A 27,804-nucleotide genomic window follows, 5' to 3' on the forward strand; every position below is an offset into this window, starting at 1 on the left:
CTATCCCTTCTATCGAGCTCTTCCATCACCTCAGTTGCACCTTAATTGGAAGGGGACCGACATTCTGCCAGGCAGGTTTGCTAGTGCTACACGGATGGGTTTAAACTAAAAAGTGGAGGGGGGGTGGAGACAACATGTGGACGCGTATCCGTGCAGCTAACGGGAAAGAGTGTGTAGGAAAGGTCACTAATAGGGCAGGGAATTGGGACCCAATGCAAGGAGACAGAAGGCCATAAATGGAGAACAGAAGCAAAAGCTAGAAGGGAGATATGGAAAACTAACCTGATAGCTTTGTGCCTTAATGCGAGGAGCATTCAAAATAAGGTGGATGAATTGAATGTGCAGTGAACAGTTAAGGGATATGATATCGTTGGAATTATGGAGACATGGCTGGGAGCTAAACATGCAGGGGTATTTGATATTCAGGAAGGATAGACAGAAAGAGAGAGGAGGTGGGGTGGCATTGCTGGTTAAAGAGGAGATTAATGCAATAGCAAGGAGAGATATTAACTTGGATGCTGTAGAATCGGTATGGGTAGAACTGCGAAATAGCCAAGAGCAGAAAACGCTTGTTGGAGTGGTATACAAACCACCAAACAGCAGTAGGGAGGTTGGGGATAGCATCAAGCAGGAAATTAGGGATTCGTGTAGCAAAGGTACAGCGGTTATCATGGGTGACTTTAATCTACATATAGATTGGGGCAACCAAATTGATGAGTACTGAGGAGGAGGATTTCCTGGAATGTATCCTGGAATGTATACGGGATGGGTTTTTAAACCAATATGTAGATGAACCGACTAGAGGGCAGGCCATCCTAGACTGGGTATTGTGCAATGAGGAAGGATTAGTTAGCAATTTTGTTGTGCAAGGCCCCTTGGGCACAGTGACCATAATATGGTGGAATTCTGCATTAGGATGGGGAGTGACACAGTTAATTCAGAGACTACGGTCCTGAACTTGAATAAAGGAGACTTTGAAGGTATGAGACGGCTAGCATAGATTGGAAAACTATACTTACAGTGGAGGTGCAATGGCAAAGATTTAAAGACCGCATGGATGAACTCCAGAAATTGTTCATCCATGTCTGTCGAAAAAATAAAACTGAAGGCGGCTCAACTGTGGCTGACGAGGGAAATCAAGGATAGTGTTAAATCCAAAAGCCATATAAATTGGCCAGAAGAAGCAGCAAATCAGAGAACTGGGGGAAATTTAGAACTCAGAGGAGAACAAAGAGATTAATTAAGAGGGAAAAAAGAGCATGAAAGAAAGCTTGCGGGGAATATAAAAACTTACTGTAAAAGTTTTTTTAGGTATGTAAAAAGGAAAAGATTAGTGAAGACAGTCAGAGACAGGTGAATTTATAATGGGGAAACAAGGAAATGGCAGAAAAGTTAAGAGTACTTTGGTTCTGTCTTTACAAAGGAAGACACAAACAATCTCCCGGAAATGCTACGGGACCAAGGATCTAGTGGGAGGGAGGAACTGAAGGGAATCCACATTAGTCAGAAAATGGTGTTCGGTAAACTGTTGGGACTCAAGGCAACTGTTGGGATCGGTCAAATTCAGCATGGATTTATGAAGGGGGAATCATGCTTGACTAATCTTTTGGAATTGTTTTTGAGGATGTAACAAGTAGAATGGATTAAGGAGAGCCAGTGGATGTGGTGTATCTGGAGTTTCAAAAAGCCTCTGACAAGGTCCCACAAAGAAGATTAGTGTGCAAAATTAGAACACATGGTATTCGGGGTAGGGTATTGACATGGATAGAGAACTGGTTGGCAGACAGGAAGCAAAGAGTAGGAATTAACAGGTCCTTTTCAGAATGGCAGGCAGTGAGTAGTGGAGTGCCGCAAGGCTCGGCACTGGGACTCCAGTTGTTTACAAATATATTAACGATTTAGACGAGGGAATTAATTGTAACATCTCTAAGTTTGCGGATAACACAAAGCTGGGTGGCAGTGTGAGCTGCGAGGAGGATGCTATGAGGCTGCAGGACGACCTGGATAGGTTGGGTGAGTGGGCAGAAGTATGGCAGATGTAGTATAAAGAGGATAAATGTGAGATTATCCACTTTGGTGGCAATAACAGGAAGGCAGATTATTATCTGAATGGTGTCAGATTAGAAAGGGGAGGTGTAATGAGACCTGGGTGTGCTTGTACATCAGTCACTGAAAGTAAATGTGCAGGTACAGCAGTGAAGAAAGCCAATGGCATCCTTGCGAGTGGATTTGAGTTTAGGAGCAAGGAGGTCCTGTGGTGCCTTCACGCCCATGTTGGCTTTGCATACAGCCTGTCACCGCTGGCAACACACCAACAGCCTCACGAGAAGGTCCAGCCACAAGAGCTCAATAACAACTCCAAGGTCAGACGCACCAATTGGCCTTATCTGCACACGGATTACGATTGGTGAAAGGGGCTTCTGGAATAAACGTGACACAAGGCTCAGCTAAGTGTAATTTGTTCTTTGCTTTCTGTTGTGGGATTCAGGAGATCCTACAGTCCTACTGTAGTTGTACAGGGCCCTGGTGAGACTGCACCTGGAGTATTGTGTGCAATTTTGGTCTAATTTGAGGAAGGACAGTATTGCTATTGAGGGAGTGCAGCGTAGGTTCACCAGGTTAATTCCCGGGAAGGCGGGACTGACATATGATGAAAGAATGGGTCGACTGGGCTTGTATTCGCTGGAATTTAGAAGGATGAGAGGGGATCTTCTACAAACATATAAAATTCTTAGAGAATTGGACAGGGTAGATGCAGGAAAAATGTTCTCGATGTTGGGGGAGTCCAGAACCAGGGGTCACAGTTTAAGAATAAGGGGTAGGCCATTTAGGTTAGGACTGAGATGAGGAAAAACTTTTTCGCCCAGAGTTGTGAGCCTGTGGAATTCTCTGCCACAGAAGGCAGTGGAGGCCAAATCACTGGATGTTTTCAAGTGTTATATTTAGCTCTTAGGGTTAAGGGAACCAAGGGATATGGGGAAAAAGCCAGAACGGGGTTACTAATTTTGGATGATCAGCCATGATCATATTGAATGGGGTGCTGGCTCAAAAGGCCAAATGGCCTTCTCCTGCACCTATTTTCTATGTTTCTACTTCCAGTTGTCTTTGTTATACACTTACTGTATAGATATTACCGTGGGAACCTTGGGTAGGGTACCAGTCGCTACCATATCAATTGCATTTCTCATCTCCATCTTGTGATAAAATGCAATAAGTTGTGGTTCTTTTGATCGTTCTCCACCAATTAAACATTTCCTAATGTATTTCTTATTAATCCGGTTCAGTCTGAAAAATAACAGTTCCAGAGGAATAAACTGTGGTACATGTATAGAATTGCGTTAGAAGAGTACAGTACAGCACAGTAACAGGCTCCTTGACCCACAATAGCATGATGCCAAGATAAACTAATCACATCTACCTGCACATGATCCATATCTCTCCAATCCCTGCATACCTATTTGCCTATGTAAAAGCCTCTTAAACACTACCATCGTATCTGCCTCCACCACTACTCCAGACAGAATGCTTCAACTGCTCACCATTCTGTGCAAAAAAATCTTGCTCCGCACTTCTCCTTTAAACTTTGTCCCTCTCACCTTGAAGCTATGCCCTCTAATCTTCGAAATTTCTACCGTGGGTAAAAGGTTCTAATTGTCTACCTTATCTGTGCCTATCCATCTTTCCCCACTGCTTGTGACATTGTGTTTTCCATTAGCAGGTATATCTGCATCAGTTAGCATTATAATATAATACAATCACTTAAATGATGTAATGGCCCATTATCTTTGTCCCCTGGTGCATGTGCAACTTGAACATTTATCACCAGCATTTATAGGAGTATTAAAGTTAAAATTCAAGTACACGAGAATAAATTCATTTAATCCTTTCAATACGACATGATGCTGAGCAATGGAAAGCCCACGCTGTCACCTACAATGACACAAAAAATGTAGGCAGAAGGGGCATTGCAGGTCCACTGTTCAGCACGACAATGGAACACTGAAGATCCACGTATATTATGTCCCTTGTTGGTGCCTCCTCTACTGTTGGTGAAGAGCCAGTTTCAAATGAATTCTAAACCATGACTTGATCCACTCACTGAATTAAATGAACCAAAATAACCATCTTGTATGTGGAACTAGATAATCCCATGGCATTTACTACGAGGAAGTAATGTACAAATAGATCAATATCCTGGTTACCAGGACTAACGAACAAGCAACGAGTGAAATTTGACTCACTTGTCTTTCCAGTGGTGATGTCCATAATGTCCACATATATCTTCAATGCCAGTCAGTAAATGATCCAGAAACTGCAGAGAGATGAATATTTTTATCATTCAATTGGAAATATGGTCATGTACTACAGGATGCCGCTGTGGGTCAACAAATTGCAGTCCTGCCAGATATGCGGAATCAAAAGCTTCAAATTATATTAAAAGATCAGTTAGCTCTTAAGCATTTCTTTACTTACTTCCTGTTGTAGAAATATTTTTTTTAACTTGCTTCTGAAAAAGCACAATAAAATGAACGCGTTTTTCAAATGTTAGGCAGAACAGACTAGAGGCAGAAAGTCACCAAACAACAATATGGAGGAAAAGAAATATAGCACATTTAACACAGTAAATGCCCAAAAAGCATCACAAAATTGCAAACAAACAAAATTTAATACCGAGCCATGGATAGAACAGAGCTTTATGGCCAAAAGGTGATCAAAGAGATCTAATTTAGGAGGCATCAGAGAGAATGAAAAGAAGGTGGGTTTATTGGTTTAGCGTGCGAATTACAGAGCTTTGGAAATCAATATCTATACGTCCAATTGGAAATATTGGCATTTGCTGCAGGATGCTGGTAAATGTTCATCTGCCAATAGCACAATTAAAATCAAGGATCTTCAAAAGCGACAAAAATGATGGAGGGCAGATAATGTGAACAGTTGTGTGGGTGGAGGAATTTACAGACGCACTACTGGACATTTTCAATGAAGTCTGCTTAACCAGGAGACAACACAGGTCTGTCTTCAAGCACAGAAGGGATGGCAAGATCGACAATGCAAGTTAGGACATAAGCAGTGCAGTTTTCAATGACTGAAAGGAAGGCTGAACTTGGGAAACAAGCCAGGGTTCTGTTGAGCACATTCAAAATTATAGATAACATGTGTGGATGTGTGTTCCATGAGATAAATGGAGGGGTAGTTTCGGACACAGTTGCTGCTATTAAAGCAAATGACTACTAATGGTATAGATGTGTGGTTCAAAGCACATCTTTTAGTCAAAAGCAACATCAAAGTCGCAAAACAACTGGTTCAGTATTAACATACAAGCTACTTCACCTCTCACTAGCAGAAAGAAAAGACATCTTAGAAAATGGAGACACCAATACATTGTATTCAATGGGGAGAAAATGAGTTTGAATATATGCCAAGGTTAAGTACAAGATATATTTACAATAAAAGTATAACAAGCTGAAGAGAACCTATTGATATGGGTAGGTGAAACAGCAAGATGCCAATTTTAATACAAGAGGCACGACATGCTGGAAATAGCCAAATCAAGCAGCATCTGTGAATTGGGAAACATTGAGGCTATATTCTGTGATATCCAGAAGAATAAGATATTATCTAATTGAAACAGTAGATTCTGAGAGCACTTGACTAGACTCTTTGACAAAGGGAGCGTATGCCAGGATAAGGGGTTGACCATAAGATTGAATTCAGGAGGAATTTATTTCAGAGGCTTTGAATTTTTGGAATTCTCCACCCCAAAGACTTGTGGATGACAATTATATCCAAAGCTGAGAAAGTTAGAATTTCACTTCAACAGGTCAGGATTCAAGGGGATTGAGCGTGAAATAGTAGTGGAGATCAAAAATCTGATCAGGCACAATCTTACACAATAATAACATAGGCCTGCGGTATACATAGTAACATGGGATGAACAGTCAAAGTTAGCTCTGCATCCCATGAATATCTAAATAAATAAGTAAAGGCCCTTTCAATCTCCAGGTACAAAGTGCCTGTATATGTACATGAGAATACAGAAAATGGCTTTCAGAAGGGCAAATAGAATTTTGACCAAGAGGGTATGGGGGCAGTGATTTCACAAGGGAATTGATGCAGAGGAATAAATGTTATAGTAATTTATAATCAGGAGGCAGTTAGCATCTTTTACAGTCCTAAGAATCCCAAGTACCATGTTTCCCATCCAGTGTCTGGATAGGAAGCCTTGCGAAATAGGTGATATGGCTTGGAATCTGATAATGGGGAGAAAAATCAAGTTATTACACTTCATATTAAACAATTGCATACGAAAGGTTAGGATTAGAGATTTAAAAATCACCACCTCATGGATCATAATCTCAGTATTACTTGAGCCAATAAGAGACTGACATTGGATGAAAGAGTTTAGAAATTGCAACAGTTAATGTGGAAATAAGAATTCTATTACATGGGATAACAGCACCGTACTAGGACCAGAAGAAGCTGTACCTTTGGCCCACGCTGAGACCAAGCTTCTAGCAGAACCACAGCTGTAAATAGAAGTACGATTTTAGATTAATAATATTAATAACAGCAATCAAACATTAAAAATATTTCAGGAAAAAAGAATTAAAGATAAAGTACAGAAGAAAAATAAGACAATGGGCTTTGATCAGACAAATCCAAAGTTAATAACAAGAAATAACTAAAAAAAACTAATTGTTAATATCCCATGCAATTGGAAAGATACTGGAAACTATACTAGTAGTAAAAGAGCAGATAGACAGAAAATACAAATTTTAAAATCAGACATGCTTAACTAACCTGATAGAATTTTTGAAGAGATTGTGGAAAGAGCAGACAGGGCTAAGCAGATTTCATACACTTGGAATTTCAAAAGGTCTTCGACAAGATACCACATGGTAGGCTCAGGACAAAGGTTAGAGCATGTAGAATCAGGGACATGCATGTAGAATCAGGGTGAATAGCAAATAAGCTAAATTTAAAAAATAGAAAGCAGAGAGGAAGGTGAAGGGTAGTTATTTAAATTGGAGAAAGGTAGAAAGCAGCAGTATTTCATGATATTAAGGGGTGGAACATATTAATAATTTATTGGATTGTATTAACTTATGAACAAGTATTACGTATTTGCAGATGATACCAAATTGAGGATGCGATAGTTAACCCCGAGGAGGAACGCAACATAATTCATAAGAAATCTTGATGAGCAATTTAAGCTAAATTTTAGCATAGATAAATGTGAGTTGATGTACTTTAGTAGGAAAAGCAGCATCATCCTTCAAAATAAAAAAAAATTAAGATAGAAAGGGAAATGGATCTCATGATACAAGTAAACAGGCTGTTAAAAGTAGCATCGAGATCAGCAAATAAAAATGTTAAGAAAGCAATGGAGCTTATTTCTAGTGCATGAAATTCATCATTTATGAAGATAAGTAAAACAGGCTACCTTTAGAGAAATGTTCTAATCTGCATTCTATAAAAAGGACATAATGCCCGACAAACAAGTGAAAAACGATTATAAATATAGCATCAGGAAATAAAGTACAGTCAACTGGCACTTTTATTTCCCTGGAAAAGATTTAGAGGAAACGGAATAATATTCTGAATGGGATGAACAGGGTTGATATTGAGAGAAAATATCCATGTTTTGAATGTCTAAAACTAGAAAACATGATTATTAAATAGGTGGCAATAATCTAATCAGACCGAGTTGAGATCTGGGGTGGTGGTGGGGGTAGCAGTTACTGCTGTTGCCATACAACTCCTGGGACCCAGATTTGATTCCAACCTTGTGTGATGTCGGAGTGAAGTTTGCATGTTTTCTCTAGAAATGCATAGATTTTCTTTGGATGCTCAGGTTTTCTCCTATGTGCCAAATATGTGCCAGTAAGTTAATTGGCTACTACAAATTACTCTTTATTGTAGGTTAATGACAAAAAGAAAATCATGTGGGAATTGATGCACATGCGTGAGAGTGAATAAGGTGCAAGAATACAAATAATATGGAAGGAGGGAATGGGACTAATTGATTGCTCCTTTGGCTCAGACCCAAATGGCTTCGACCCAAATGGCCGCTTTCTTGCAGTCATAAGTAGAGATAACATAGCTTGGAAACCTGTTATAAACATAGAAAATATGTGCAAGAGTAGGTCATTCGAGCCAGCACCGCCATTCAATTTGATCATGGCTGATCATCCAAAATCAGTACCCCGTCCCTGCTTTTTCCCCGATATCCCTTGATTCCGTTAGCCCTAAAGAGCTAAATCTAACTCTCTCTTGAAAACATCCAGTGAATTGGCCTCCACTGCCTTCTGTGGCAGAGAATTCCACAGATTCACAACTCTCTGGGTGAACTCTTTAGTTAGAACGTTGTGGTGACTCACAGAAGAAGTGATTGAGGCAAATACATTAAGTATATTTCAAATGTATATCAGCCAAATGCATTTAAGATGGAACAGTAAAATCACAAAGTCATACATCACAGAAACAGGCCCTTCGGCTCAATATGCTGAAAGAATGAAATGAGATTTCTGTAAAGGCAGAAACCAATGTGCATAATTATCAGAAGAGCAAAGTGGGCCAATTGACCAATACATAAATAGCATAAATACATTGCAGGTCAGGCAGCATCTATGGAAATGGAAACAGTTAGCGTTTCAAGTTGAATACCTCTCGTCAGATCTAGAACAATCTTTTTGATTTTTTTGTAGTTTCCCAATAACTTAGAAATGTTGGCGCTTGGATTCATAAATCCTTCCCCTCATTCCATAATCTCCTGCTCTTGGATTTAAAGATTACTCTTATCGAACTTGGGTCTACATTGAAATAACTTCAAATTCAATCGCATTGAAAACCACCCGCCATGGTTACCCACTCACTTAATCTATTAATGTACTTTTTAAGTAAGGTCCACACATACTGCAATACCCGCTGGAAGTTCAGAGAGACAGCCCATTATAGGTGATTGGACACAATCTAGAGAACACTAACGCTATTCCATACCTGTGTGTGGATCTCTTCATTAATGGAACGTTTGGAGTCTTGTTTCTTCTTCACAGCAAGCAATTCAACCAATGGTCGAATCGTCATCCCCTGTCAGCCATGGAAAGAACCAGTTACCACATTTCAAAAAAATCGCGTGCGAGTTTACCACCACAGACAACAATAGTTAAATGGATTCTGAAGGACTCCATTATAAGCTGAGGTTTATAACTAGAGCTTTGGCATAAAACAATTTGCATTAATAGCATCTTTAATATAGAAAATTAAAAATATTAAAGAATGTATCAACAAACAGATAGATTTTAAAGAGTTTCATATTGTACACAAAGGGCAGAATTCAACTCTATATAAAGCTTGAAGTAGACCGTAGGGCCATTCATAATTTGTTGTTTATTTTTTTGGATATAAAGTCTTGCTAATTGTCCAGGAATTCCATACCTTAAAAAAAGTGATTTTCACTGCAATATGTAAATTGAATTCGTCAAGAAACTAAACTCCTAACTGCTTCCTGGTCTTGTCAGATCTCTATTTTAAAACTCATTCTAGCATATGGCTTTGTCCCCACCCCTTTCTACCGTTCTGAAGAAACAAGGAACTGCAGATGCTGGTTTATATTAAAAAAAGACACAAAGTTCTGGAGTAACCCAGCAGGCCAGGCAGCTTCTCTGGAGTAAATGGAGAGGCGACGTTTCTCCAGTCTGAAGAAGAATCCCAGAAACATCACCTATCCATGTTCTCCAGAGATGCCATCTACCATTCTGAGGTCACTGCCCTCCTTGAAATGAGGCTACATTTACACTTCCATTTTATATAATTTCACTTGACATCAGTCACCTATAACCTAAACACTAAAAATTTCTCCCAGATTTTCTGTTAAGCCACCCCTTGAAACTTTGATCAAGCTTTTAATCACCTATTTACTTGGTGCACTTGAGGCAAATTTTGTTGCAAAATCATTCATCTGAAATATCTTAGCAGGTTTTTCTACATGAATATCTCTACATAAACAGGTTTTGTTGTTGATATGTACTGCAACAACATATTTGCACTTTGAATGGAATCACGTTGTGCTCCACCCACAAAGGAGGAAGCAATCTACCAGCCCCAGCCCTTACGCAGAAACACTCCAAGTGCGCGTGCACATTACAAGTGGAGATGAACTAAAAAATATATAAAGACCTGCACAAAGACAGTGAAGAAGATGAGTGTTATAATGGCAGTGAGGAACATGGTTCGAGGGAATTTCGCATCCAGCAGGTAGCCAAGTGAAAAGGCGATAGCTCCTCGCAAGCCCCCGTACGAAATTATGAACTGGTCCTTGGGAGTGAGTTTCACAACGCGAAATCTGTTTAGAATTAAAGTCATTCCTAGGACACCTGAAAGAAAATTGTAGAGTCAGTAAAATGTAAACAAGCTACCATCTTCCCATCACCTTTCTCTGATCTCGCGCGTTTTCCCCCTTCCACCCTCATGTTGCTACAGAAACGGCCGCCATGTCTGCTCATTGTGTCAGTGAGTGTCATGGTAAATAGTGCATACACAGATAATAAATGGTACCGTCCAACATTACACAACAAGCAGAAAAATTGAGGACACAAGGGAAAGTGCCAAATTGGACCTGAACTTGATTCAGAGGTAGAGAATGGAAAACAATGTTTGATGAGTGTCTTTGTGACTAAGACCGCAGTAGAGTTCCACAGTGCAGACTAAGTCCCTCATTTTTCCTGCTGTATTAAACAATAACTTAGACTTGAATATTGAAGTCGTAGAGTCATAAACCATGGAAAAAGGCCCTTTGACCCAACTCGTCCAGGCTGACCCAGCAAGGTGCCCATATGGTTGGTCAACTGGTTGTTAGTTCGACAGAAGGAAAATACACAATAAGTGGCAGGATACTGAGAAGCATCGATGACACAGGAACCTAAACATCCAGGTCTCTAGGGCCTTGAAGGCAACAGACATAGAGGTTAAGCGTTTGAATAATTTTCAAATACTTGACGTTGTTGGCCAAGGCATGGTATACAAGAGCAGGAAAGTCTTAATAGAACTATACAAAACATTACTGAGATGATAAATGGAGTGGTTCCTGTCACTGGAACAATGTAATAGCACTTGAAAGGGTCAACAGACAGACAAGGACATAATCAGGTATGGAAAACGTTTTGAGGAATGAATTAAAAGGTTGTTTTCACTGGAATAGAATGAACAGAGATTTAATTGAAGTGTTAAAAAATATAGGTTTAGGTTTATTATTGTCACATGTATCAAGGTACAGTGAAAAGCTTTGTTTTGCATGTTAGAGTCAGAGTCAGACAGCACAGACACAGATCCTTTGGCTCAACTTACCCATGCCGACCAAGATGCCCCATCTACACTAGTCCCACCTACTCGTGTTTGGCCCATATCCGTCTAAACCTTTCCTATCCATGTACCTGTCCAAATGTCTCTTAAATGTTGTTATAGTACCTGCCTCAACTACCTCCTCTGGCAGTTTGTTCCATATACTCACCACCCTCTGTGCTGAAAATTTGTCTTCAGGTTCCTATTAAATCTTTCCCCTCTCACCTTAAATCCTTTGTCCTCTGGTTCTTGATGCCTCAAATCTGAGTCAAAGTCTGCGTTTTCCCCCCCATCTATTCCCCTCATGATCTTTACACCTCTATATGATCCCCCTCAGCCTCTTGCGCTCCAAGGAATTAAGTCCTAGCCTGTCTAACCTCTCCCTACAGCTCAGGCCCTCAACATCCTCGTAAATCTTCTCTGTGCTCTTTCTAAACCACATCCTTCATATAGCAAGGTGACCAAAACCGAACAAAATATCTATGTGGCCCCCTCACTAACATCTTGTACAACTGTAACATAACATCCCAACTTCTATACTCAATATCCTGACTGATGAAAGTCAATGTTCTGGAAACCTTTTTGTACACCCGCTCTACTTGCAACGTGACTTAAGAAACTATATACATGCACTCCTTGATCCCTCTGCTCTGCAATGCTCTGCAACGCTCTCCAAAGCCCTGCCATGCACTGTGAAGATCTTGCCCTGATTTAAATTACAAAAATCCAACACATTGCACTTTTCTGCATTAAAATCCATTAACTCTTCCTCAACCCACTTGTCCAACTGATCAATCATCCCTTCAGGCAGCGAGTTAAAGTGTCTCACTTAAAATGTACTTGGAGCACTAATTGATGTTCTTAAACCCAAAGGGTGCAGTCAGAGTACTGGAAAGTGGATTGGTTAAAATAGCTTTTTCAGCTGGCGCTGGCACATTAGGTCAACAAGGCTCTTTGTGTGAAGGCAGCCAATATTCTAATGGAAGTTGCAACATAGACACCTCCAATAGCCACAACAAAGTGCCCTGAAAACAGTCAATTTTATTAGAGTACCTGAAAATCTGAAGGTCAAATTACACCCGATTTCATGTTGTAAACATTTACTTGTTAGAAGCTAGATACATGGAGACAAGAGCATAGAGTAGGAATGAATTCCACAGGCTCATCGCAGGCTATCACATTGCCATTGTATAATCACTTGTTACAGCCAAAATAGACAGTCTTTTAACAAGCACCCCATACCTCTTCCCAAACTCAAGTGCAGTCTTACCAAGGACTCGACCAATCAGGCAGAACACCACCGTGCAGCACACAAAGGTCCAGTTCCACTCGTGCGTTCCAGCAAATGTGGAAACACCCAGGAAGATGAAGATGAGAGTCTCACTCACACTGCTCCACATTTTCAGGAAGTACTTAATGGTAGTGTGTGATTTATGAGATATGTTTGCCTCCACATAAGGGCGCATGACTGCACCACAGGCAATAAGGCTGCAAAACACAACAGGCAATACTCAAGTCGACTAGTGGAACACACAGAACATGCACAAGATATCCCTGTGACAGTTTTTCTAAACCAGATAAAAGAACGATATAAGCAAATGGACAATACAAGAGGAAGAGGAGACGATCAGCTGCCATTGCCTCCCACAATACTCGTCCCCATTATCACTGCACTGTCTGTGAATAGCCGGACCTCAACATTGCACCTGCCCCATTAATTGCAGAGAAAAAAAGAATCAAAATCTGCCAAGTATATTGTACATCATGATAGGAATACAATGATTCTCTTGTGATAACAAAACATTATCTGCACAGTAGTTTCAAGGTCACTTACGCCATGATTCCTGAGAGATGGAAGAGTTCCGAACACAAATAACCCATGTAACTGTAGAGGAAAACGAAGAGAGGTTCGATAACACGAATACGAGATGTAAAGCGGGAGGTGAACGCAGCCAAAATTCCAAAGAAAGTTCCAACAAGGATACCTCCAATAGCCACCACAAAGAAGGACAGGAATCCCAGGACAACTTCCTTAGCTCCAATTACAGAAGCGTCAGCAAGTTCTTCAAAGAGGTGATACATCACCTATTGAATAAAACACACATTCAATAAATTAGATAGCTCTAGTCGAGCACCACACATCTGCTTACTCTTATACAGACACAGATTGGACCAAGAGAATCCAGAATTCATTCTCTGTTCTCTGCCAAGTCACAAATCTGAACGGGAATAACAACAAAACAAGATACGAGGGAAGAAAGGATACTGCACACAGGGGCAAAGGGTAGAGGCAGCACAAGGTAGAGACCAAACAGCAGGACGTGGGTCAAATAGAATCAAATATGCTATACTCACCACAGTCACGGCATCATTGAGCAAAGACTCTCCGAACACCAGGATGTGCAGCAATTCATTGATGTGAATCTCTTCAAAGACAGCCAATACCGCCACGGGATCTACAGCAGAAGTGATGCTACCAAACACCAGGTTGGCCAGGAGACCCACATGATTCAGACCAGCCCCACTGAACTGGCACACTGTGTACATCAGTAGTCCAATGAAGGATGCATTCCAGACTGTTCCAATCACTGCAAAACTCAATATTGTTCCCAAGTTCTCGGTGAAAGGTCGAATTGGCAAGAAGTAGCCAGCATCCAAAATGATGGGTGGAAGGAGATAAAAAAAGAATACATTTGCACTCAGGATAGGTGGCTCTGATCCTACACCCTTTATCAGACCTCCTACAACCAGGCCCACGCACACCAGCACGCAGCTCTCTGGGACAACCGAGCTCACTCTTGGGAGAAAGTGAAAACCTAAAAATATAAAACAACCAAAACTGAATTGGTAAAAATGTTCTGTTTAATAGCAAAAAGCATTGGTAGAAAGCGAGATTCTGAATCACACAGCTATACCCCCATAACTCAACACGACCGTACTTGATGAATGTATCAGTCAAACAATGAATATTAAAACTAAGCTGGGTCTCTTAAAAAGGGACTGAGAGTTTGTAGAAGATAATAAACATGGCGACATAATAAAAATGGTGATCAAATGCTGACAAAACAATTAGTTATGTAACAAGATGCAGCAAGAAGAGAGTTCAAATACGCTCAAATGATTATTCTCTGAAGTGAAAAAAATGCTCATTGCAATTATAGTTAAACACCTCTGCTCTCAGCAGCTGGATAAAACTTTTGCTTCACTGACTTCTCCAAACATTATCATTACATGTTTTTTGAAAATAAAATCAATCCAAAATCCATATAGGGGCCATTAGAAAAGAAACTGATGTAGCCATAGAGCAACAGAAAAAGTATCAGAAACAGCACTGACACTGTGACTTCATTTTGTGGACTTAAAACTACTGCATTTTATTCTGTTTGTGAACAGAGATGATATTTGAATGGTGCTCAAGACAGGCTGTCAAAACAAATGGACACATCACAAGAGCAAAGAACACTTACCTTCAGTCTACAAGAATACTTGATCTCCCTGTTGCTAACTACTTTAACTCCCTTTCCCGCTCCCATACTGACTTTTCTGTCCTGGGCCTCCATTGCCAGAGTGAGGCCACACACAAACTGAAGGAACAGCACCTCATACTCCACTTGGGTAGCTGACACCTCATACTTCACTTGGTAACCCAACAGCATGAACATTGAATTCTCTAAGTTTAGGTAACTTCTACAAACACCTCCCTCCCCCTTCCCTTCCTCTTCACCCCCTTCCTCCACTCAAAGTCCATTAACCAGCTCCACAGTTTGCAACTATATATCCCTCTTGGGCTCACATCTGTCTCTATCCAACAATCAACTTATCAGGGAACCTCATCCTTGCAGCATATGTGGAAAGGGAGACTGAATTAACATTTCAAGTCAGAGGCCTTTTATCAGAATTTTTTGGGGGACCATGATAGTGAATTGGTGTTGATGCATGTGCTGATGAAGAATGTTCAACCTGAAACCTTAACTCTGTTTCGCTTTCTGCAAATGCTGCCTGATATGCTGGGTGCTTCCTTAGATTTTGATCAGATATGTACACAATACATCACGTACGGTTTCATCATAGCACTTTACAATATTACTCCTTTAGTCAAACCACCATGTAATAAAGACATTTATTCTCCCAATCACTTTCTGCAATATTGGCCTCAACGCCTTTTACACAAACATATGTGTATCCTTTGTACCTTAAAACCATCCTCAACTGTGTAACAAATACTCTGCTTTTCTGTACCAAAGTGGTTGACCTTTCATTTTTTCACATTATATTGCATCTGTCATGTTCTGCCAAGCTCACTCCATACATCCTAAAGCTTCTGTACACCCTACCTTAATCCTATATAGGTTAATATAATTTGCAAACTTGGAAGAATTTTGACTCTATAGCCAAATCATTGACAATGGACTGTCATTAGCTAAGGCCCAAGCATTGATCCTTGCAGCATCCCACTGGTTACAGCCGGTCAATCACAGAAGAATCCATTTATTCCCACTCTTCAAGTTGACCTCAAGTTTCAGAAGCCAGTCACTTTAATTCTCCATCTCTCCTCATGGCCAGTTTCCGATTAAATTCATCAGAAACTCAAAGAAAACATTTAGTTTAGTTTACTTTGTGTTTAGAGATACAGTGCAGAAACAGGCCCTTCAGCCCACAAGGTCCGTGCCGACCAGCGATCCCCACACATAAACACTATCCTACACCCACAAGGGACAATATTTATATATTTACCAAGCCAATTAACCTACAAACCTTTCATCTTTCTTCTAAGCAATTTGGCACTCTAGGAATTCAATGTTGTATTCAACTATTTCAGTTAAATAGCTTTTCCTGTTCATGTCAGAACCGGCTTGACCCGATGCATGAGCCACCTTATCTCAGTTTTTCTCTCTCAAGACTTGCACCCTAATGCGTAGGGTATTTCTGACATTCGTTTGTGTGTCAGATTTTCAGCTTCTGTTGTGTTTAGCCTCCCACAGTTCCAACTGGACCTTTTGTTTTTCATTCTCTATCTGGCTTCATTCATCTTTCAATCTAAAGCACTGTGCCACTTGGACAGCCCCACTCACCACTGTATCAGAGACATTCCCTTTGCTCTCTCTATCCCTCCCCCTCTGTTTATTTAAACACTATATTTTTTTCACTTCTCTAGTTCTGAGAAAACAGTCATTGTCCTTAAATGTTAACTCTGTATCCCTCAGATTGCTGCCTGACCCGTTATGTATTTTTTGAAGATAGATGCCAAATGCTGGAGTAATTAGCAGGCAGGCAGAGAGAAGGAATGGGTGGCGTTTTGGGTTGAGACCCTTTTTCAAACGAGAGTCAGCAGAAAGGGAAACAAGAGATATAGTCAGTGGCGTAGAGATATAGAACAAATGAATGAAAGATATGCAAAAAAGTAATGATGATAAGAAAACAGGCCATTGTTAGTTGTTTGCTAGGTGAGAACAAGAAGCTGGTGTGACTTGAGTGAGGGAGGGGTGGAGAGAGAGGGAATGCACTGGGTTATAAGCTGTCCAAGTGAAAAATGAGATGCTGTTCCTCCACATTTTTAAAAACTTGTTTCTAGAACATCAGCACAAACAGGTTGCCCCCACGAAGCTGCCTCTTTTCTCCATTGTAAATGTGTAAACATTCTTATTGGGGCATTTTTCGCGATCAATACTGATTTATACAAGCATTTCCCAGGGAAGTACAGTAGCATTGCTTGTAGAGCTGCTGCCTCAGTGCCAGTGACTCTGTTTCAAATCTGACTTTTGACATTGTTCTCCATGGAGTTTGCACACTTGTCCTGCGACTGCATGGGTTTCCTCTGGGTGCTCAGTTTCCACCAATATTACAGCCCTGTGAGTTGATAGGTTAAAGTGACATTCTTCATTGTCCCTAATGTACAACTAAGTTGCAGAATACACAGGTCGATAGACTGAATAGACTTCTCCAATATCACATGGAAATTTGACATATGGAAAACAGATAGCCAAGTCACTCTTAGTGACTGACAGCAAAGCCCCCTGACTGGTTTCAAAATTCTGTTGCCCAAGTAGCACTTATAGAAACATAGAAAAATCAACTTGCAACACTGGATGTTGACACTTAATTGTATCTTATGTCAATTTCATCATCATGGATTTAGTAATCAAGCCATGTAGCGAGGAAACAGACCCTTTGATCCAACATGCTGACTAAGATACCTTTCTGAGCTATTTTCAATTGCCTGCATTGGCCTCTATCCCTCTTAACCTATCCACTCCATGAACATATCCAAATGCCTTTTAAATGTTGTAAATGTGCCCACCTCCATCAGTTCATCTGCAACTCATTCCATGTACTCAACACTCAACCATCTTTCCCAGCCTATAGCTTCCAACATCTTGAAGGACAAAAAATAATGTTTGGGGTGGGAGACGGGGAAGGGTGGGTGGAAATAAAACAAAAAAAAAATCACAGGTTATACCACATTAACATAGATGTATATGAATTGTTCCTTCACTAGTGTTGGATCTGAATCCAGCAAACACATACCTATCAGCATTTCAGCACTACAATAAAGTTTGCCACCACATTTTGAACTGCAATTAATTATGGGCAAAAAAACATTTACCTTAAAGATTCTCACATCCTGAGAAATAAATTTTCAGAACTGTAATGTTAGTGATGACAGCGTATGTTTTTGAAAGATCTGGCCTGTGGAAAATGAGGTGCAAATGCATGATAAAGTGGGAAGTGTAGGAATAATTACAATGCACAGGAGAATACTGTTTATTTGCTTGGCTGCAACAACAGTGACTATGATTAAGTTAATTAAGTCTCAGGGGTGAAACCCTATTTCTGAAGATGCACTGTCAGTCTCACACTGAATTATTCTGATCAAATGAAGGCGAATCAGGTGCTGATTTTCAAGGGCAGAGATCACATTTACCTTACTGAATTAAGTTAAAATTCTCAGTCATCCAACACAGAAATGTATTGATGTATTCAAGAGAATTCGATATAGCTCTTAGGGCTAACAGAATCAAGGGACATGGGGGAAAAGCAGGAACAGGGTACTGATTCTGGATGATCAGGCATGATCATATTGAATGGCGGTGCTGGCACAAAGGGCCGAATGGCCTACTCCTGCACTTACTTTCTATGTTTCTATGAAAAACACAAATTGGTCCAACTCGTCCAAGATGCCCCATCCAAATAAGTCTCATTTGGCCACACTTCTAAACGTTTCCACCTCTAAATGTTTTCCTATTCCTGTACCTGTCCAAATGTATTTTAAATGTTATTATACCTGCCTCAACTACTTGGTCTCGCAGCTCGTTCCATACACCCACTACTATTTGTATTAAATTGTTGCCTTTCAGGTTCTTATTGAATTTGTTTCCTCTCATCTGAAACTATTGCCCTCTAATTCTTATAGACACAAGGAACTGCAGATGCTAGATTAAGGAGTATCACTTCCAATGTTCAGTATTTCACTATTGGTTTTAATACAGATTAATAGCTGCAGGAATAATTCTCTCTGAAACCTGACTAACTGTGACACTTGCATTAAATAATGGCCGCCTCCATGACTGCATTGTACAGTGAAGACAAGAAAATCATTTAAATAATAATAATAGTAAATACTTCAGAATCAACCATCATTGAATGATACAAGTTCTGAACTAAAATGTATACCTATGTTGCCTCACATTCAAAAAATATTATGAAGATGGTATTGGTTCACAAAGCCCCATTGCATAACCAAGTTGAATTTCTCACACAGCAAACAATCTTCAGCTCTGAACTACCAATTAACTTGTAGCTCAACAGCAGACATTACAGAGTGCCAGCCACTGCATCCTCAAATTATTTAGGATCACTAAAAATAAACCTTACTTGACCACATTCAAAATCTAAGTAAAAGACAAACAGGAAAATTGTTGAAAGCTTTTGAGACATTAAGTCATGCAGAAAAGATACTCCCTTTAATCGAGCCCTGCAAAGAATGATTGTTATCACCATTGTATATGCAGGTTTAATACCTTACTAGATTTTGTAGTAGCGGGCCCAGCCGAGGCATCAGATTACTTTCCTGAATCACTATGCAGTAATTCGGCTGCAATGTGTGCCTTTATGGTTGTACCTGCATCCATGCGAGGACACCACTTGCAGGGGAGCAGGCCCAAGTTGGTTGGTGAGCATGCTGGTGAGGGGCAGAGTGACCATCTCTGCACTAACTTTCTGCAGAGGCAGTCACAGATCAGCATGTCTGGGAAAGGATTGGTGAACCAAATGCAACTAGACAGAAATTTAAAATTGCTTAATTCATGTAATGAAGACAAATTTCACTGTAGTTGCACTCAAATGGGTTTTTTTTACACATGAAAACCCCAAACTACTCCCAACTTTCTCTTTAGGGCAAGTTTAGCAGCCATGAGGGAGGGGACAGAGGGGGAGGGAGGGATAAACAGTTGTCCAAGCCAGTGTTGGAATGCTAATGATTTCTGGGATTTAGAAGCCAGTGACAACATGCAATTTTTATTGGTTCTCAAATTAGAAGTTTGACACAACTGATCACCTTGCAAGACCATTGCACAGGACAGTTAAAGATTAACTGATGAAAAGTAGGAATTTCATTGTTCCTTTCCTAGTGCATGAGACACTTGACTTGATTCTTGACCTTGTTGTGGGTGTCGATTACTTATAGGGAGCAGACTTATTTTCCCAATGGACATTAGTGACATTCTAAGACAGTCTAGTCGTTTCACACTCAACATTTCTAAGACCATTCAAAATGAAAACACGGACCGTTTAATTAACAACATTTAAATTCCTTAACTGTTGTAATGGAATTTAAACTCACTGTTCTAAATTTTTTATCTAGCTAAACTGGTCCACTAACTTAACCATTGTGCCATAATTTCCTTCAATCTACATCTTTAGAATTTGGCAAGCAATTGTGGGGGCATAAGTCTGGGAGCTATGTAATTTTAGAAATAGGAGAGGGAAAGTGAAACGTGGGATCAACATCTATGAAAGAAAAATGACCCTACTCTGACAAACTTTCTCCAGTTGAAACACGAATCATTCTTTGCTTGTTTTGGCCTGCAGACTTCTGCACTTTCTACAATCAAAAATTAAATGAAATCCCATGTGAATGGTAAATCAATCTATGTTAGCAAATGGAAACACATTAGTTAATATTCAATTGATAAAGGAGATAAGACATTAAGCTGATAAGGAATTGATAGCATTCATCACAAAGTTCCTCAGTACAGCACACATAAACTAGTTTCAATCTAGCGGGAGAGCCTCAACTAAAAATGCAACGATTTTGAATCTTGCCAAATATTAATATATTTCCTTCTGAAACAAATGTGTTCCTGTTAACCAGGAATTATTCTCACCTTCACAGCAAAGGATTTTTTAGTCTCTCAGGAAATGAAGAAAATAAAAGCTAAATCACACACAATCTCAATAACCAACATGACATTTAGTGCTTTGTACAAGGAGTGGTGCCTAATTCCTAGCAATTTAATCAGGCTGGTGCCTGGCTCCTAACTTCAATCAGCCCACACAGATCAAGATGTCAACACAAAACGAGTCCACGCCTTCTAAATCTATTAATTAAATATGCTCGTAAATTGCTGACGACCAAAATTAAAATCGGAACCTGCATATCATTTTGGGAAGAGCCCGGTTTGGGTATTAGATGAGCTTCGATATTTTTTGGTGTGTAACGACTGGCAGAATCAATATTCTCCAGTCAAGTCCTTCCCATCCAACATTGTTTTAGTCCATCAAATAATTTTATTGGACTACACTCTCTCAAATTGTAATCTGCTTGGGAGCCAACAGACCATTATATTAATGTGTAGGAAGGAACTGCTGATGTTGGTTTAAACCGAAGATAGTCACAAAAATTAACTTGCGACACAAGGAAATGCAGATGCTGGAATCTTGAGGAAAACACAAAGTGTTGGGGAAACTCGGCGGGTCAGCCAGCATCTGTGGAAGGGAAATGAACAGACGACGTTTCGCGTCCAGTCTGAAGAGTCCTGATCCGAATCGTCGCCGAACGATTCCCCCCACAGACGAGTTTACTCCAACACTTCGCCTTTTGCTAATCACAACTTCCAATTTGAGGTTGTACTCCGAAATAAAACTAATTCTGAGGAAGAACCGAAATAGTTAAAACGAAATTGTGCTTGACTAAGAGTGGTCAGCCGAGGATTTGTGAAGATAACATATTAAATTAATCATATAACGGACAGATTTACCCACTCTACCCTTTCCCGGGTGACTTTCCACCCCTTCCCCACACAGAACCCCTTTCCTTTTCCACGCCTCCCTCCCTGTCCGGCCGTTCTCTTCCTCCCCCTCAACAATCCCAACCATGACCGGCTCCGAAGTCCCGTGTCACTCACCCAGTTTCATTAAAGAGGCTAAAAGGATCCACAGAGCCACCACGAACTGGGGACGGACATGATCAAAGTCAACGGCGACCACTGGGAAGTGCTTGCTGACATTGGAGTGGCCTTTCAGGTCATGAGATTTCAGATTGGAGGTGACGTCTCCTGAGCTGAGGACCGTGGTCAGCAGCAGCAAGCTGCAGAGAAGGCGCGGAAAGCAGACGCACACCGGCATGAGAGCCATGATCACCACAGTTGCCGGAGCAGCCTCATCACTGTCGGCACTAGAGACGAGAGAACCGGCTGCGAACACCGCCGTGCCAATTCTGCCAAGAGCGCCTCCTACAGTCCAGGAAGATTCGCCCACCTACAGCACACGTGACAACCCCTCTTGTGAAGTAGTTAATGACTACCTGTTGCCACTCTAGTCCAGTGAGGGGGTTTGGCTTAGAGCAAGGGCCTCCAAACTTTTCAGCATGAGGGCGACATTATAAATTTGGCCCATTTTTGGGGGCTGTAGGAAAAAAAAAAAAAAGAAATGTCAGTTTTATAAATTTAATCTTTTCTTCCTCTTCTTGCGTTTGAGGCAGCAGAAATTATGTAACGCCCTCCAGGCGCTGTAGCCAGTGCAATGTGCTGTTGTCAAGGGCCGTGAGGTCTACCCCTCCGCCAGGGGGACGGAGGACAGTGCAGTCGAAAATGACGTGCTGCGCTGTTTGCTGGTCTGCTCCACACACGCAGGCTGCTGATGAACGCAACCCCCAACGATACATGTTGGCATGTTGGACCCCTGTGTGGAGCCGGTTCAGGGCGACCCACTCTTTGCGGGGCATGTCCGAACCGGGTGGGGCTGTGGTGTTCAGTGCGATAGCGAATTGAGGAGGTCGCAATGTCTGTTCCCAGCTGGTTCTCCATGCTCCTAGTATGTTGAAACCGGAGCCACAGTGGGTCGCTGCATGACAGGAGAAAGGGTGACGAGATGACAGGCGTTGAGGTCCCAGTTGCTGTGAATCCTGGGCGAGGTGGTGCAAAGGATGTTTGGCGTCCGATGGGGCCTTGCACACCAGCCTATGAGTGAAGAACTCTGTGCGAAGCTTGGCTGGTGCGATACCTGCGAGCACCGGCAGGAGATCTGTCGGAATAGGGCGTAGGCAGCCAGTGATGATCCGCATGGTGTCGTTGAGGATGGCGTCTAGCTTGCTGGTATGAGCGCTGCGGCACCATGCTGGGGCGGCGTACTCAGCGGCGCTGTACACGAGTGCAAGAGCACTGGTTCGAAGAGTAGATGTCCTAGCGCCCCATGACGATCCGGCCAAGCAATGCAGGAGGTTGTTCCGTGCCGAGACTTTAGCACGGAGAGCTTCAAGGTGTTGCTTGTAGGTCAGCTGCCGATCTAGTTTCACCCCAAGATATGTAAGAAATGGGTTGTAGGGTAGGGGTGACCCATTGAGGGTGAAGGTTAGCCGGCGTTGAGCTTTCTTGTTGTTCAGGTGAAAGGCCGTTGTGGTGGTTTTTGCCTACTCAGTTTTAGTCTCCAGGTCTTAAGGTAGCCCGCGACAAGTTCCGAGAGCACATCCTCAACATTTGACCAACTCTTGTCCGAGTGCAGTAGGGCCAAGTCATCTGCGTATCCATACTGGCGCGAGGTCGTGCATGGCAGATCGCTGATGTAGAGATTGAAGAGCGTGGGGGGCAGTACCGAGCCTTGGGGGACTCCGTTTCTTAGGCGTCGCAGTCGGCTAGATTGTCCATCGCTGGTCTTGAGTACAAAACTGTGGTTGGCAAGGATGTTGGCAAGGAACCGCACTAAATGACGGTCAGGGATGGTTTGGAGGAGCTTCAAGATCAAGTCCTGGTGCCACACAGTATCATAAGTGGCGGTGAGGTCCACCAGTGTGATGCCCGTCTTGTGGCCCTTTTCAAAACTGATTTCGATGTCATTGGTCAGCTTGACTATTTGGTGGGTGGTGCAGCGTCCACGCCGAAATCCGGCTTGTTCAGCGGGTAGTTGAGGGTCAACGATTGGATCGAGCCGGGCCAGGAGAAGCCATTCGAGGAGCTTGTACGGGACACAGAGGAGTGAGATGGGCCAATAGTTCCTTGGGTCGTCCGCAGGCTTGTTTGGTTTTGGTAGCGCAATGACGGTGGCTTTCCGCCAGATCTTCGGAATGGACTGAACAATGAGGCAAGAGGAGTAAAACTCACAGAGCCAGGCCAGGGATTTAGGACCGCAGTGTTTCAGGAATTCTGGGGGGATGTTATCAGGACCCTGAGCTTTTCCACATTTTAGTTGAGAGATGACAGTAGAAAGTTCTGCAGAGGAAAAAGGTGCTGACAGGTGCCCATCAGTGCCTGGAGCTTTCCAAAGATTAGTGGATTCCTGTTTGACAGAATCCTGTTTGAATTTAATGAACTCACAAAAGTATTTAAGTAAAACAAATGGAAAAAATTCAAGCCATCTGGAGTACATGGCAGCTTCCGGCATACACACTAGTAATACATGCAACACAGTTCTTACCTTGAAAAAAACGTCAAAAATTGTCAATTTTTGTGCTGTAAAAAATGGGGAAGAAGCTGGAGGATCCGGCAGAGGAAGAGAACCGCCGGAGCCTGGGGGCGAAGGGCCCAGGGAGCCGTGCTTGATGGCCTTGGAGGAGGAGGAGGCAGTGGAAGAGGAGGAGGAGCGGAGTTTCGAGCCCGAGAACTGGGCCGGGTGGACCAGGCCACGGCTCTGCTCGGCGGCCTCAGCTTCGAGGTGTTGAGTGCCGGCCAAGTGGAAACGGAGATGGCGAGCGGGGAAAAGGGCTGGAGGGCCAGCAGGAGCGGCGAGGGGGCAAGATGCGGAGCAGGGGCGCCGAGCCTGGAGGAGCGAGGAGCGCAGGAACGGGGAGAGGTGTCGGGACACTCGGAGCGCCGGAAGGGAGCTGGAGATGCGCTGATGGGAGAAAACGGGAGAAGCCGAGCTGCAGCTGTGCAGCCGCAACATTCTACTGTAACACTCTCTCAAATTAGGACTGACATATTGTTCCACAACAGAAGTCGTTCCAAACATAAAATAGAAGAAAAAGACTAAGCAAATATCCCAACTCTTCATTGGCAGCCATAGTGCTTACCTGAAGTTCACCTATTGCACTACAGAAGGCGTTGTGTGGCAACATTACGGGTCAGGGGTCGCGACCTCGCCTGCCGTGCAATCCCCCTATAGCCCTCCGCACGAAACGTGTTAATAGCTTGCTGCGGGCCGGATAAAATCTCGTGGCGGGCCGGATGTGGCCTGCGGGCCATAGTTTGGAGACCCCTGGTTTAGAGATACAGCGCGGAAACAAGACCGAGTCTGCGCCAACCAGCAATCACCCCATACACTAACACTATCCTACACACTAGGGACAATTTACATTTCTCACCAAAGCCAATTAACCTACAAACCTGTACATCTTTGGAGTGTGGGAGGAAATCGGAGCACCCGGATAAAGCCCACACGGTCACGGGGAGAATGTACAAACTCCATACAGACGGCACCCGTAGTCAGGATCAAAACTGGGTCTCTGGCGCTGTAAGGCAGCAACTCTACCACTGCGCCACCATGCCATCCCTTTTCATAACTAATGAGGTCAATGTGGGAAATGGCAGATTCTTCCACAGATGGCGGCTGATCAGTGGTCAGTCAATTGTGAAGTGCTGTGTATCATCTGCTGTTTATGCAGGGTGTCTGGACCAGAAGACATTGGAGCAAAATTAGGCCAATCACACCATCGAGTCTGCCATTTCATCGTGGTTGATTTATTTTTCTTTCTTATCCCCATTCTCCTGCCTTCACCCTGTAACCTTTGACGCCCTTACTAATCAAAAACATATTAACCTCCGCTTTAAAAATACCCAATTACTTAGCCTCCACTGTTATCTGTGGCAATGAATTCCATCCATTCACACAAAGCCACCAATGTTAGAATATACTTCTCCATTTTCAACAGTCATGAGCCAAGGTTTCCCAGTGGTCAGTGAAAATTTTGCATGTTTTTCAAGGCGGCTTTGGGAACATTCCTGATTTTTTGGGGGCGTGTCTCATGATCTCTTCCAGTGACTGAGTTTGAAAGTGTGTTTGTTTTGGGAGTCTGGTTTAAGCTCACTTGAGCATTGTAATTTGCTCAATGGAACTGAATGTGTAATTGGTGCCTCAGTTCTGGGGATGTTGGCCTAGGAGAGACTGTTTCTCATTCTAGTGGTTTTGAAGGATTTTGCAGCGATATTGTTAATATATTCCAATGCCTTGAGGCCCATGTCTAAATAGCACATACGAGGACCAGTGCTGACACTTGGGTTTTGTGCCAGTTTTGAAACCTTAAACCCCAACATTCTTTCACACAGTTTTCCAAAGGATTTATTAGCTCACTGAGTATGATCGTAAATTTCTTTCATCAACATCTACCCTCGTTGTGAAGTGGCACCCGGGATATAGAAATTGAATGTGTAAGAAGGGTCTCGACCCAAAACGTTGCCTATTCCTTTTCTCCAGAGATGCTGCCTGACCCGCTGATTTACACCAGCTTTTTGTGTCTATTTCCTGTAGAAACTGATCCATCTATTTCAAGTACTGGTACAGCTGCTGCCAGATCCTGTCCTCAGATAATGTCTATATGGTGTTTATATGTTTTCTCTCTTAGATTTCCTCCCAGTGCTATAATTTCCTCCCTTATCCCAAAGATATGTTTGTAGGTTAATTGGCCTCTGTAAAAAAAAATGCCCCTAATGTGTAGGGAGTGGATAAGAAAGTGGGTGATTGATAGTTGTCGTGGACTTTTTCCAAGGCGTATCTTGAAAAATTAAAAACTCACCATGTCCCATTTATTGTCAGAGGGCAGGGTTGTATAATGCATGCAGCCTGGTAGAGGACATTTGCCCTGCAGATGTTGAGTGTAAGGCCCATCCTCTTATGTTTCAGTTAATAACTTGATGATGACTAAAAACTCATTTTTTAAATGTGCAAAAATGCAAACGTCGTCTGCATTCTACAGCTAGATGACTGAAGTCAGGGTGACCGTTGTTGTATCTAGGTCCTGGTGGTTAAGGAGACTAAATCTATTAGACTAAATCAGCTCCACTCCAGTAAGGAACACATAGGATGTTGGCATGGTCTTCACTTAAATTGACTCTATTGTAGGCCTCTTGATTAGAACTTTATTGGAACATTTCCCTCCACAGCGGCCTGATCCGCTGAGTTCTTCCAGCAATCTGGTTCTTGCTCATACGTTTTATTAATCATTCTTCAGAAATGGCCTTTGGTTCTGTTATTATTCACTGGGAAGCACGTACGGTCTGATTGCAAATAGTGTCCACCCACTGCCTGCAAACAGCAAGCCTTCTCTGCCATGCTGTGAATTCTGTAAGGGTGAATTTTCATTACCTCAACAGCAGTAATTAGGGAGGGGTGGAGGTCAGAAGTTAGAGTAGAATTAGGCCATTCGGCCCATCAAGTCTACTCCGCCATTCAATCGTGGCTGATCTCCGCCTCCTAATCCCATCTCCCTGCTTTATCTCCATAACTCTTGACACCCTTTCCAATCAAGAATTTGTCTATCTCTGCCTTAAAAGCCAGCCCTCTAAGGCAATGAATTCCACAGATTAACTACCCTCTGACTAAAGAAGTTCCTCCTCACCTTTCTAAAAGAGTGCCCTTTAATTCTGAGGCTATGACCTCTGGTCTTAGACTCTCCCACCAGTGGAAACACTATCTATGCCTTTCATTATTCTGTAAGTTTCAATTAGGTCCCCCCTCAACTCCAGCAAGTAGAGGCCCAGTGCTGTCAAACACTCATCCTATGCCAACCCACTCATTCCTAGAATCATTCTTGTAAACCTCCTCTGGACCCTCTCCAGAGCCAACACATCCTTCCTCAGATATGGGGCCCAAATTGCTCATAGTATTGAAAATGTGGCCTGACCAGTGCCTTACAGAGCCTCAGCATTACATCTCTGTTTTTGTATTCCAGTCCTCGATATAAATGAATTTTGAATTTTCCTCGATATAAATGAACATTGAATTTTCCTTCCTTACTACCGATTCGACTTGATAAATTAA

At 42.1% G+C, this 27,804-nt stretch overlaps 1 protein-coding gene across 1 annotated transcript in view; it reads right to left on the reverse strand.

The window, feature by feature from the left end:
* The window catches only part of slc9a1a (solute carrier family 9 member A1a), a 37,541-nt gene extending 15,523 nt beyond the window's left edge, over window positions 1–22,018 (reverse strand). The window contains exons 1-8 of the mRNA XM_078423463.1: window positions 21,744–22,018; window positions 13,696–14,156; window positions 13,175–13,425; window positions 12,611–12,828; window positions 10,180–10,376; window positions 9,001–9,090; window positions 4,242–4,312; window positions 3,121–3,285 (exon numbers count right to left, since the gene is read on the reverse strand). Of these exons, the coding sequence (XP_078279589.1) occupies window positions 3,121–3,285; window positions 4,242–4,312; window positions 9,001–9,090; window positions 10,180–10,376; window positions 12,611–12,828; window positions 13,175–13,425; window positions 13,696–14,156; window positions 21,744–21,972 (1,682 nt within the window). The 5' untranslated portion in view covers window positions 21,973–22,018. The remainder of the gene's footprint in view (window positions 1–3,120; window positions 3,286–4,241; window positions 4,313–9,000; window positions 9,091–10,179; window positions 10,377–12,610; window positions 12,829–13,174; window positions 13,426–13,695; window positions 14,157–21,743) is intronic.
* Between the last annotated feature and the right edge of the window lie 5,786 nt (window positions 22,019–27,804).

This window comes from Rhinoraja longicauda, chromosome 27 (assembly GCF_053455715.1).
Source record: "Rhinoraja longicauda isolate Sanriku21f chromosome 27, sRhiLon1.1, whole genome shotgun sequence".
Classification (NCBI taxonomy): domain Eukaryota; kingdom Metazoa; phylum Chordata; class Chondrichthyes; order Rajiformes; family Arhynchobatidae; genus Rhinoraja; species Rhinoraja longicauda.